The sequence below is a fragment of the Oreochromis niloticus genome, linkage group LG20 (assembly GCF_001858045.2).
Source record: "Oreochromis niloticus isolate F11D_XX linkage group LG20, O_niloticus_UMD_NMBU, whole genome shotgun sequence".
NCBI lineage: Eukaryota > Metazoa > Chordata > Actinopteri > Cichliformes > Cichlidae > Oreochromis > Oreochromis niloticus.
In genome coordinates this window covers 33,556,985-33,569,273 of record NC_031984.2, presented here as the reverse complement: position 1 = coordinate 33,569,273, position 12,289 = coordinate 33,556,985, and the positions used below count along the sequence as shown (strand labels likewise).

General features: G+C 39.4%; 1 protein-coding gene and 1 long non-coding RNA gene across 7 annotated transcripts; both read right to left on the bottom strand.

The window, feature by feature from the left end:
• Positions 1 to 379: 379 nt before the first annotated feature.
• LOC112843256 (uncharacterized) lies at positions 380 to 1,408 on the bottom strand. The gene is made up of 3 exons (XR_003215472.1): positions 1,283 to 1,408; positions 904 to 975; positions 380 to 414 (listed from the first exon to the last, which is right to left on the bottom strand). It is a non-coding gene; the product is annotated as an uncharacterized LOC112843256 (long non-coding RNA).
• A 5,269-nt stretch (positions 1,409 to 6,677) lies between these two features.
• LOC102081688 (uncharacterized) lies at positions 6,678 to 10,903 on the bottom strand. 6 transcript variants are annotated; one of them, XR_003215658.1, is made up of 4 exons: positions 8,540 to 8,723; positions 8,258 to 8,404; positions 8,038 to 8,141; positions 6,678 to 7,933 (listed from the first exon to the last, which is right to left on the bottom strand). XR_003215658.1 is itself a non-coding variant. In XM_025901945.1 (4 exons), the coding sequence occupies exons 1-2, from the start codon at positions 10,821 to 10,823 to the stop codon at positions 8,369 to 8,371; spliced, it is 1,014 nt and encodes a 337-aa protein (XP_025757730.1). In that variant the 5' UTR covers positions 10,824 to 10,903; the 3' UTR covers positions 6,678 to 7,933; positions 8,038 to 8,141; positions 8,258 to 8,368. The 6 variants fall into 6 exon arrangements, 4 of the variants coding, with proteins under 4 accessions (XP_025757730.1, XP_025757732.1, XP_025757731.1 ...); XR_003215659.1 differs by having other exon boundaries at positions 8,258 to 8,374; XM_025901945.1 differs by lacking the exon at positions 8,540 to 8,723 and adding an exon at positions 9,846 to 10,903.
• Positions 10,904 to 12,289: the final 1,386 nt, after the last annotated feature.

The window sequence follows — 12,289 nt, the reverse complement described above, 5'->3', positions numbered from 1 at the left end:
TCATAATTCAGCTGGATCACTGAAGGTAGTATTTCTGGTTGTCTGGGAAGACTTTTATCCACACGTCAGATGACATGATGTGTGGAATGTCATCCGAGGTCTAGGACCTCTTGGTCTGTCCAATGGTTCTGTAACCTATTGGCTTGATCTCATAGATCCCACTTCCAGGCTGTAGATAATAAAAGATGAAGAAAGAAAAAGAACTTCATGGCCAGTTTAAGACCAGTACTAAGAGCATCAAGAAACTGCATAAAGTAATTTACCAACCTTAATCACAGTAAATGGTGATGTGCAGAGCAAAGCCATATGACTGTGAGTCGTTGCCTCTTAAGTGACTGATCTCTACCGGAGATCCAATACAGACTGGGGTGAGCAAGCCTCTCCCCAGAGTGCCAGCTTCACCTCTGACTCATCCTGTAAAATTAAAAACATTCTGTAAGCTCTCTCTCTCTCTCTCTCTATCCCTCTCTCTCTCTCTAGCCCCCTCTCTCTCTCGCTATCCCCCCTCTCTCTATCCCCCCTCTCTCCCCTCTTTTTCTCTATCCCCCTCTCTCTCGCTCTCTCTCTATCTCTCTCTCTCTCTATCCCTCTCTATCCCCCTCTCTCTCTCTATCCCTCTCTCTAGCCCCCCTCTCGCTCTCTATCCTCTCCTCTCTTATCTCTCCCTCTCTCTCTCTCTCTCCTCTCTCTCTCTCATCCCTCCCTCTCTCTCTCTCTATCCCCTCTCTCTATCCCTCTCTCTCCTATCCCCTCTCTCTCTCCCCCCTCTCTCTCTATCCTCTCTCTATCCCCCTCTCTCTCTATCCCCCTCTCTCTCTCCCCTCTTCTCTCTATCCCCCTCTCTCTCTCCCCCTCTCTCTCTATCCCCCTCTCTCTCTCTCTATCTGTATATATATTCCTTACCTCTTTGATATTGATGATCTGCAAAGGGACTGCTAAATTCTGCTCCTTTTTAATTTTTTTCAAGGGTTCCATCTAAATGTGACAGAGAAGGACACTTATTTTAAAAATCGACATAAATCTGTGTATTGCAGAAGGTAACCATATCCTATTTTAACTTCTACATAGTTCCGATTTGGCTCTACATGCTGTAAAACTCAAAAGAACCATCCTCTTTGTTTTGTCATTCTCTGATTTTCATTTAGGCCTATTTGATTTTTGTTTTGCAAGTGCACTAAATTAACATATTGTTTGGTGCTTTAGCTTTAACTTGGAACGGTAAAAATGAAACCTTAAGCTAAATCTTAATGTGTTAGTAGCAAATTAATGTGGGAAAACTTACAGCTGTTACCCATCCCTTCACTGTCACATACATCATATGTGATTGGCTGACGTTGGACAGTGGGATCAAGGTGGTGGGTGGTCCCAGAAGCAGCCTTGCCTCGTCCTCCAGCTGCTGAGAGACCTGGATGGGGCACTTACATATACTGCCGTATCCTTGCTAGAAAGCATTGTTCTTGTGGTTCCAAATGTTGTTATTCTAAAATTTCTAACTGTATAAGTTTTACCCTCTTTCATTTGAGAGGCCAAACTTTCAAATATAACAAATTTGAATACATTTGTCCCGTCACATACTGCCGCAGTCGAATTATTATGGACGGCTTTGGGACTTGCAGTTCCATTACTGAAATGCCAGCCAGTGACTTTTGGCTTTCTTTCAGACCAATCACTTTGACTGTTAGGGTGGCAGCCTCGTGTACGGCTCACCGGTACTTTGATGATGATGATGCTTTGATGAAGCCATTCTGAAATTACAAAAACACACACACACAGACACACACAGTTTATGAGACACCATAATTTCCATTTAATCAAATATGACAAATACAAAACGTGTTTTTGTGTTTGTCATATTGATGTTTTAAATATTGATGTTTTTTTTTATATATTGATGTTTCATATAATTTCATGTTTGTGTAGGCCCTCGGTCATCTTACGCATGTTAGTGTTAAAAACTTGAAAAAAGGGAGGTTTTGATAAGTTAAAGAAGTCCAATCACATTCATTTAAGCTCTTAAGACGTCTTTCGTGATATCACACACTCCGTGCAGTAGGAGCGCCACATATCGTTAACTCTGGATTCATACATGCCAGGAACAGAATAAGTGCTGCAGTTTCGGATCCGCGGAGACAAGGGGAGCTCATAACGTGAAACGAGGCAACAGAGGAAAAAATTAAACCCAACATGCAGGTAAGACTTATACGTTTTCAATACTCTCGGTGTTAATAACTTGCAATGTAAACTTCACAGTTAATTAGCCAAGAGTGTACAAAGAGCACATGAATTTAAGAGTATAAGCTGTGTGGCTAGCGGTCAGTGTACCTGCTACGGTGCTGCTAACATGAGAAATTCAAGTCGCACAGGTGTTCATGACTTAGTTAACGTAAGCAGAGTTACACGGAGCCTTTACAAGAAGTATGTCGCATTGTGTTATTTATATGCTGAGAATATCTGTTAAAAGGCATATAGCCTTCTGTAGGCCACATCACTGTTTTATGTTCTTGTCTTGCATATGTCACGATACTGAAAAAAATGAAAAAGAAAAAAACGGCTATCTTTTAACAAACAGTAAATTGGTTTATTTCACAGAAATTAAAAAAAAATGTTTATGGTGATTTCTTTGTCACCTTTGATAATGTTTAACTGACAGCTTAGCTAAAGGAGTGCCTGCTAACGGCAGATTTCGGTTTTTATAACCGGAGGTTTACGTAGTTATTAATTGTTCATGCTGGTATTTTTGTTGTTGTTGTTTTTTTTTTTTTTATACAATAACATCAATTATGGATTGTGTTATTGATTCGGGACTCATATTTTGATTTAAGAGATTAACTGTGCGTTTAAATGAATAAAACTCACCTACCTTTTGCAGTTATGTTTTAGACGTCAAATAACAGCCAACGGTCTGATGTTCTAGAAGGAATCTGCTCGCGCCATCAAAGTGCGTGATGCGCTCGAGACAAAAGCCGTTTATCTCGAGATACTTAGTGTGTAGAGGGGTGTCTACTCATAAGACAACAGTCAGCTGGTTAAAACTGTCATCATTGTTAACCATATTACAGAGGCACTGCCAGCTCATATTAATGTCATCAAGAGTCACCATGACCTGTATCTAGCAGATGTTTTGTGCCTAACCTTAATTCACCTTACAAATTTGACAGGGATTTGCACAGAGAAACATAATGTCAGTAGTTACACTGTGTGTGTGTGTGTGTGTATGTATGTATGTATGTATGTATGTATGTATGTATGTATGTATGTATATATATATATATATATATATATATATATTGTATATATGTATATATATGTATATATGTATATATGTGTATATATATATATATATGTATTATGTATATAAAATATATCATACATACATAATACAGTCCAGGATGAGACAAGAACATCCACGATACATCACGAAGATGGCCCCAACTGACAGTGTGCTCAGTGAATACTCAGGCAGCAGAAACCCAGAGAAGAGGAGGAAGGCGAGGAACCATCATGGAAGGACAGGCCCCTGCACGGTATGTACCACCGGCAGATAGAGAGGTGGCTGATATCCAGAAATCCTACCAGTGGCTGGACAAAGCTGGACTGAAGACAGCACAGAGGCACTAATCATGGCAGCACAAGAACAAGCTCTGAGTAAAGATCCATAGAGGCTGGGGTCTATCACACCAGGCAAGACCCAGGTGCAGGCTGTGTAAGATGCCCCGAGACAATCCAGCACATAACAGCAGGGTGCAAGATGCTAGCAGGCAAGGCATACATGGAACGCCATAACCAAGTGGCCGGCATAGTGTACAGGAACATCTGTGGCCGAGTATAACCTGGAAGTCCCAAGGTCAAAATGGGAGACGCCCCAAGGGTGATGGGAATGACCGAGCTAAGATCCTGTGGGACTTCCAGATACAGACTGACAAATGGTGGTGGCTAACCAACCGGACATAGTGGTGGTAGACAAACAGAAGAAGACGGCTGTAGTGATCGATGTAGCGGTTCCGAATGACAGCAATATCAGGAAGAAGAACGAGAAGTGGAGAAATACCAAGGGCTCAGAGAAGAGCTCGAAGGATGTGGAGGGTGAAGGTAACTGTGGTCCCGTGGTAATCGGAGCACTAGGTGGGTGACTCCCAAGCTAGGCGAGTGGCTCCAGCAGATCCCGGGAACAACATCGGAGATCTCTGTCCAGAAGAGCGCAGTCCTGGGAACAGCTAAGATACTGCGCAGGACCTCAGCTCCCAGGCCTCTGGTAGAGGACCCGAGCTCGAAGGATAACCGCCGTAGGGGCGTGCTGGGTGTTATATATATATATATATTATACACGCACAACAAGTGTGTGTGTGTGTGTGTGTTGTGTGGTATATCTCAATTCATTACAACCATATATTGGTTTGTAATGAACAGAATAATTGAGAGAGTGAGAGTTTAGTGTTATTTGGTTAATCTTCATAGTATCTTTTTTCTGTTTTCCACACTTCACAGAACCAGGATGCAGAGTTCCGGGGTGTCAGGAAACCTTCAACCAAACAACTGACAGTATGATGAGCTGATGGCCCAAGCTGTACACAGAACATAAGTAGAAGACAAGAACCTGAACTTCATGGTCGCATCTAAGAGTATCAAAACACTGCATAACAACACTGCACTCAGTAATTTACCAACCTCACTGTAGGATCATGCAGTGCAAAGCCATATGGATGTGTGTGTTTGTTTGTTTGTTTTTGTTTTTTGTAGATAGATAGATAGTTAGATATCTAACTATCTATTTTAACTGTACATAGTTAGGATTTGGCTCTCAATGCTCTAATTCTAATGAAGCCAGGCCACGATCAGGTGGTTTTTTTCTTTTTATTTGGGATGCAAGGCTTTAAATATATAATTTAGGCAATTCCTCCATCAGATAGCAAACTGTAGACAGTAATACTACCGCAGCACTGAACTTCTATAAACACTGACTGTGACATACTGAATTAGATCACGGCTCAGATGCATTTACACCAAAGTGGTGGGTGGCCCAGAAGTTGCCTCACTCATCCAACTGTTGACTGACCTGGATGGGGCACACTTCTCAGCATACATCTGATGCTTTCAAATTCCATTCATCCAAGTGACTGTTAAGCTGTGTTAGCTGAATGGATTAGTATCATGTTTTAGCTTTCTACAGTTCTTTGTGAATATACAAGTGTTCTTTTATATAATTGTTCTGATTGTTTTATGTGAATATGGTAGGTAGATCGCTTGTTTCTAATAATTTGTTTCCTTAATTTAATTTGCAAAGTTGAATTAAAACCTCAGAAAGACAGCCTGTTTGTGTAAATCCATTTGTTTCACATTTCCATAGCAGCTCCTGTAACCGTTTTGGGGAATTTCATTTACAAGTCTTTGTTAATATCCTTGAATTAATATTTAGACTAGTGACAGACACACATATGCGATCATCTATCATCTAATCATGTAATCACAATAGAATAAAATAAAATTATTTGAAAGTCATCTACTGACCAAAAATGTCCAGATTTAAATGATCTGTTTGCTGAAGCCAAATTCACCAGAGGAAAAACTCTAAAAGATATTGAAATAATAAAAGTTTAATCTCTAAATGTATTTTCCTTACTTTTAAAGTATGAGAGTGAGAAGGTAGAGTGAAGGAATGATCATCTCACACAATCCAAATCCTGTCAAGTTCTGTAAGTGCACCTTTAGAAAAACTGTTTATAAAGCCAAGGCATAAATTACAGGTGATGCTCATATAATTAGAATACCATCAAAAGTTAATTTATTTCAATAATTCCATTCAAAAAGAGAAACTTGTATAATGTAGTAATAATAATAATAATGGATTGGATTTATATAGGTCTTTCAAGGAACCCAAAGCGCTTTACAATTCCACTATTCATTCACTCTCACATTCACACACTGGTGGAGGCAGCTACAGTTGTAGCCACAGCTGCTTTGGGGCAGACTGACAGAAGCAAGGCTGCCACATCGCACCATCGGCCCTCTGGCAACACCAGTAGGCGTTGTATGGTGTATACATCATTCCACAGTGATATGTTTCAAGTTTTCATTTCTTTTAATTTTGGCTATTATAACTGTCAGACAATAGAAAACTTTGGTTACAGCATAATGTGTTTCAAACATATTGTGTATATTATTTTCCATAGTATAACAGACAAATTTATTTTGTACAGAATCACAATGTCATAAACAATAACATAATCTTAGGATAAATTTGGCAGCTTCTTTCCAAAAAGGACAGAAATATAGTATAAAAATAATTTTAAAAAGAGAAAACCAAAAATCTGAAATCAAAAATATTTTTAAAATCTTATGTGCAAATAAAGTTTACCTAGTGTTAGACGTTTCTTTGTGAAGAGGTATTGTTGTAAATGTTAAGTGGTGTAACTGTTATGATAGTTATACAGATAGAAGTCTAACTTGGCAATGTAAATGGAAGAGGAGCATTACATTAATGGAATAAGAGACATTTTTGATGATTTTTTGGCCTGCATTGCTTTTAGTACAAGGAGTACTAACAGGCAAATATTAAATGCATTCATTTGATCACAACATAATTTGAAACACTGAGTAGACCTGTCTAAGGCTTGAGAGCATGTAATTTACACATGTGTGTTCAGATCTGAGAGGAACTGGTGCTTCACAGGTAAGTGTGATTTTTTTTTTTTTTTTTTTTTTTTTTCTTATATAAATAACTGCTTAGATGTTTGCAATGTTTTTTGGTGCTAATAATCTGATCTTCATTTTTGTTGAACATTGGCTTCTGACAGAGACTCAATTATGAATTAACATATAAACAAATACAATTCTTTTTTCAAACACTTTATAAATATAAATAAAATAAATTAAATAAGCAACATATGAAATGCATGAAAATTCTACTTTAAAAACCTCAATCCTGAGCCTTTAAACTTTGTTTACATAGAACATGGCTGAACAGCTGTTTATATCAATCTACCTAATTTACTAATCTATCTGCACATGTTTTTATTACTCATTCTTTTTATGTTTTGTTGTAAACAGTGTCCAAATAAAACAGTGGTAAAAGAGAACTGTAGAAACTGAGATTTTTTAACTAAACTCAAATGAAAGCCTAAGGTGGTGACACAGTTTAACACGTCTATAATCACATAAACACATTAGTCCTTTTGTGAACATTGCTAAATAAGTACCATTAGTTTACAACATTGTTCAGCCATGGCACTAAATATTTTTTACACAGTGCTTTAACCTGGGCTCAGGTTAAATTTGAACTCTAAGGACACAAATATGAAAAAACCTTTACTTACCAGCTGATACCCCACACTATACACTAGGTGTGCCATGTGACCTGAAACTTTGGTAAAAATTTGTCATAATCATTCATTCTGTTAACAAACACTGTTAACACAGTGTTGCTGTTCAGCAGTTTAAAATGTTTGAAAATGGATTACATGGAATGAATTAGAGTTCTGTTTGGCTTTGTTTTGTATTGGATTTTGTTTGTTTGTTTTTGTTTTGTTCTTAGCAGATTTTTTACATACTGTCGAATTTAAGCTACCACATCGCTGACGTTTCTGGTCATATGACATCCCAAGTGCCCACTTAAAAAAAAATCCCCACAGTTAATTCAACATTTCCCTGATAATTAAAACGAAATATAAATAAGTAAATAAATAAAGGTTGGCTCTGTAATGAAATATTGAATAAGCATTCATTTTACAGAGCCCTAACAATGAAAATGATCCTTTAGCCTGTTGATCAGAGAGGAAGTCATTATGCAAGACCTATAATCAAAGAGCACAACATCTTTGTGAAACCATAAAGTCCCATATGATCCTCATCATGTCCAGTGACATTAGAGTGGATCCTCCCTGTCATCCGGCCAATGTTTGATGTGTGGCAAGCAGCACAGAAGCAGGATAGCTGAGGACTTTAAAAGAAAAGCAGAAAACAGGAACATATGTAGTTGTAAATGTAAATATCAGTGATACTTGTCTTGTCAAAGGGAATAAAATAATGAAAACGTTAACTTACATACTCATTTAGGGAGGATCTTGACACTGCACAGAGGAGGCAAAGTCAGTCTGACAATGATGGTGATCTGCAGGGATGTTTTCCTGCAGCAACATTCCTGCCAACTGGCCATATGGTCCAGAGTAGCTGGTTTGTAATGAACAGAAAGGTCTATATGTTAGGTAGTGTGCACTTACAGCTGGTCCTAAGAAACAAACACATCCTGTAATAAACTGAATACCTTTAGTAGTGCTGCTGCAAATATAAAGCCCGTCTATCATGTGTGGTTTCAAAGAAGATGTTTTGGAGGCTCAGTCACAGAAACTGTGCAGTCTGTTCAGTCCTGAGTGTCTCAGCTCTGAAGGGGATGGATCACAGAGGGAAACACCTGAGTACAGACATTAAAATACACTCTAACACTCCTAAGGTCAAGTGAAAACACAATTTAAACACTTTACAAAGAATTAATACATGTTTTCATGAAAATAATGTCATTAACCCTTTTGTTGTGAGTAAATCTCACCGACTGCTTGTGGGACAAGCTAGAAGGAGGACTTATCACAGAATCTCTCCTGTGCTCCAGAAGTCTCACGCTTTGATCGTACGGCGAAGATGGTGATGATGAAGCCTCTCTGATCTGTGGCATTACAGTTTCTGGCTGCTATGTACTTCACACTGTTGGATTTTACATGCGAAGCTTGGAGAAGACACAGGAGGACTGTGTCTCTTTTAACAAAAAAAAAAAAAAGGAAACCTAACAACCTCCCACCGTACCCCCCCCCCAATTCAACTCCCACCTACTCACTCCATTCAACTCCCCAGCCTCACACCATCCAATGTCTATACAAATGTAGGGTATCAGCTGGTAACAAAAAGCAAGTGTAACATATGTAGTACATATGTAACACTGCTGAAACATTTCTGGCCAGAAATGTGCAGTTATCAACCCAGACCCAGACCCACCCTGATAAATGCACTGGCTGAAACATGATAAAAGCTCATAAAAATGTATGTTTCATTGAAAAATTTGTCTAAAAATATAATCATATACTTTTGAAAAAGTTTAAAGATTATAACAAACCAAAATCAATAAAAAGTTTTTTTTTAAACAGTATTTCAAAATAGAGGCAAACATAAACTGGCTTAACTGTCATTATTGCTGTAATTAGGTTTTTCTTTTTATTTCTTTCTTCTTTTTTTTTTTTAAAAAAAGCAACCTTTAGTCTGTGTTCTCTCAGAATCAATGAAGAATCTGTTGAACATTTATTTGCCGTGTGGGCAATCCTCTGGTCCACCCTCCCTCCCTCCCAGCCACAGTGAGACTGGGGCAGCCTGGCAGAATGTTGAAGCCTAGCTGCAGAGAGGATATGCCTACACTGTTCGTTTTAAACTGCTATATTTGATGTAATTTATGTAATGTATTTTATGTAAAAAATTCAAGCATTATACTGCAATGCAGGGCGTTTTTTCTTAAGTCAACTTTTAAATATCGCTCTACTTTCTTAAGTGATTCAAAAATATAGAAATTTCTTACTCAAAGATCTAGATCATGAATCATCACAGGACAATACACAGTATACAGGGTCATGGTAACTATAGTAGGTCTTCATGACTCCAGAATGGAGACATCGCTCTGGCTGAGAAATGAAAATTAGGTCAAGCAGTGTGTTCTTCTCTGTGGTAGGGGCAGTGATGACCTGTGCGTATCCCCTAGACTCAAACAGCTCCAGGATTGGTTTGTTTGCACTGGATAAAACATTCTCATTAAAATCACCACACACTATGATGGGATGACAGTCCATGATCTCTAATGAGTCTAATAGGCTTACCAGGTTTTTCAGGAATGGCCTCAGAGTGTAGTCTGGAGGTCTGTATACAACTGCAATCAGAGCACTGACTGGTGCTTCAACCTTTAAAGCCAGAAATTCAAGGTCAGTTACATTATGGATGTACTGTTTTTCATGCACTTGAATGTCACTTTTCACATAAACAGCAACTCCACCACCACTTCTGTTTGCCATCTGGGGAAAGTTTGTGTAGGACAGGTGTCTGTTGCGTTTGAACAAATTGTAATTTTCCAAGTGGAGACTCTCTGCGACAAAAGAGCCCCGCAGGTGTGTTTCTGTTAGGCACAAAACATCTGCTAGACACAATTCATGGTGACTCTTGATGTCATTAATGTGAGCTGGCAGTCCCTCTGTGTTATGATGAACAATGGTGAAAACCTCTGACCTGCTCAGTGTTTGTCTCACATGTAGAAGAGGCATCATGTCATCAAGGTTGGCTTGTCTCATGTTCTCAAGCGCTGCAGTGATTTCTGGATTGGTGAATATTTTTTTCTCCTCCATATCAAGAAGATACAGTCCACTGAGAGACGTCACTCTACTGACAGCTACGTAGGCCATGCCGGGCTCAAAAATGCTCTTAAGAGAGACAACAGCTGATGTGGTTGTCATACCTTGTACCTTATGTATTGTACATGCAAAGGCCAACTTTACTGGGAACTGTCTTTGTACCACTCCTTTCTGCTTTAGATTCTCCTCTGCTCTCTCAATGTACACCATGTTGTCTGCTGGTGTGCGGTTATTCTTTCCAGATGTCTCATTATCCATTTTAAGTCCAAGCTTGATGATGTGTTGGTCATTTTCAGAGTAAACTACTCTAAGTAGTTTTCCAAAAGCTCCATTAACCAAACCATTTTGTATGTCAATGTTTCTGGTGAGCATGACACGAGCTCCTTCTGCAACTTTCAGTGTGTCTGGTAACTCGTTTTTACCTCCTTTCAATGGTCTGTCTTGTAGTGCCATTCTGCCAGTTCTAGGATCCTTTCTATAATCATCTGCATGGATGTCAATGATATGAGTGTGGAGCAGACCCAGTGTTGCAGAGTTGTGCGCATCCACTTCTTTGTTAGTTGCAAAAATGTGCAACGCATCAGTCGGACAATGGGCTGGTTCAGTTAGAGATTTGTTGTCACAGGCCATATCTGCTTCACAAAGCATATCCAACTTTCCTTTCACACGGATTCTGTTCAGCATCTCAGCAAAGACAACATCATCTTTCTGACGCACAATCTCAGTCAGAGTGATCATCTGAAAATGCTCCCGCCACAGGTCGATCTCGGACGGGTCGTGCACACAGAGAGGTTTAGACTGTCGCACTGGGGGTAGCTGATAGAAGTCTCCAACAGCAATGACTGACATGCCTCCAAAGGGTCTCCGAGTCCCTTTGATCTGTTTGAGTCTTGCATTTACATATGCAAAGAGATGTCTTGACACCATAGACACTTCGTCAATGACGATTATTTCAGCATTCAAAAGTTCTGATCTGACTTCATCCAGCTGATTGCCAAGTCCCTGAATGGGAGGTTTTAAGCTTCTAGGGAGCTTGAGTAGAGAATGCAGTGTTGTTCCAGAAATGTTAAATGCTGCAGTCCCAGTGAAAGCAGTTAACAGGACAGTGGGTTTTGATATGTCAACATCGTCTGCATATCTGGGCACTTTGCTCAGTATCTTAGATGCTTCTGAGTAGATGCATTTGATAAGATGTGATTTTCCTGTTCCAGCACCACCATTAATATAAAAGAAAAACTGCTCTGGATTTAGAGCACAGACTCTTTTAATGCACCAGTCTCTAACTGCATAAAATATGCAGGCTTGCTTCTTATTCAGATTCTGAAACATCTGACGTAACAATGTGGGATCAATAGCAGGGGGTTCCCTGATGGCTCTGACTTCTGTTGAAGCATCAGCCTGACGGCTGTAGTCGGGCACATCTTCCTGTTCATTTTCATTGTCTTGCTCTCTTTCTTGTTCAACAAGTGGCAACCTTACAAGATCTGATTCAGGTGCCAGATTACACCATTCGTCAGTCACACCTCTGTTCTGCTCATATTCCTCAACAGCGGTCTCGATCTCCTCACTGTTTTTCTCATATTTCTCTCTGTTTCTTTTGACAATGTGTTGCACGTACTCAAGACGGTCAGTACCTGGTAGCTGTACACAGCCAGCACCATAGAAAACCTGATAGGTTGGCAACGATGGCGTTTTCAGTTCGTTGTCTGAACGATGAGGAAGGTACAGTTTAAGCAGTCTTCCATAATATTGCTCTGGATGTTTTTCTTGTGAGCAGCGGTGAAATCTGATGATAGCAGGCTTATCATTTTTGCGCCTTTGCACAAATCCCATCTCATTGAGAGGGGGCAAAACATCTTTACCTTTTGTCTGTTGGCCATAGACAATCCTGCAAGTAGCAGCAAAGTCTGCCATGCACA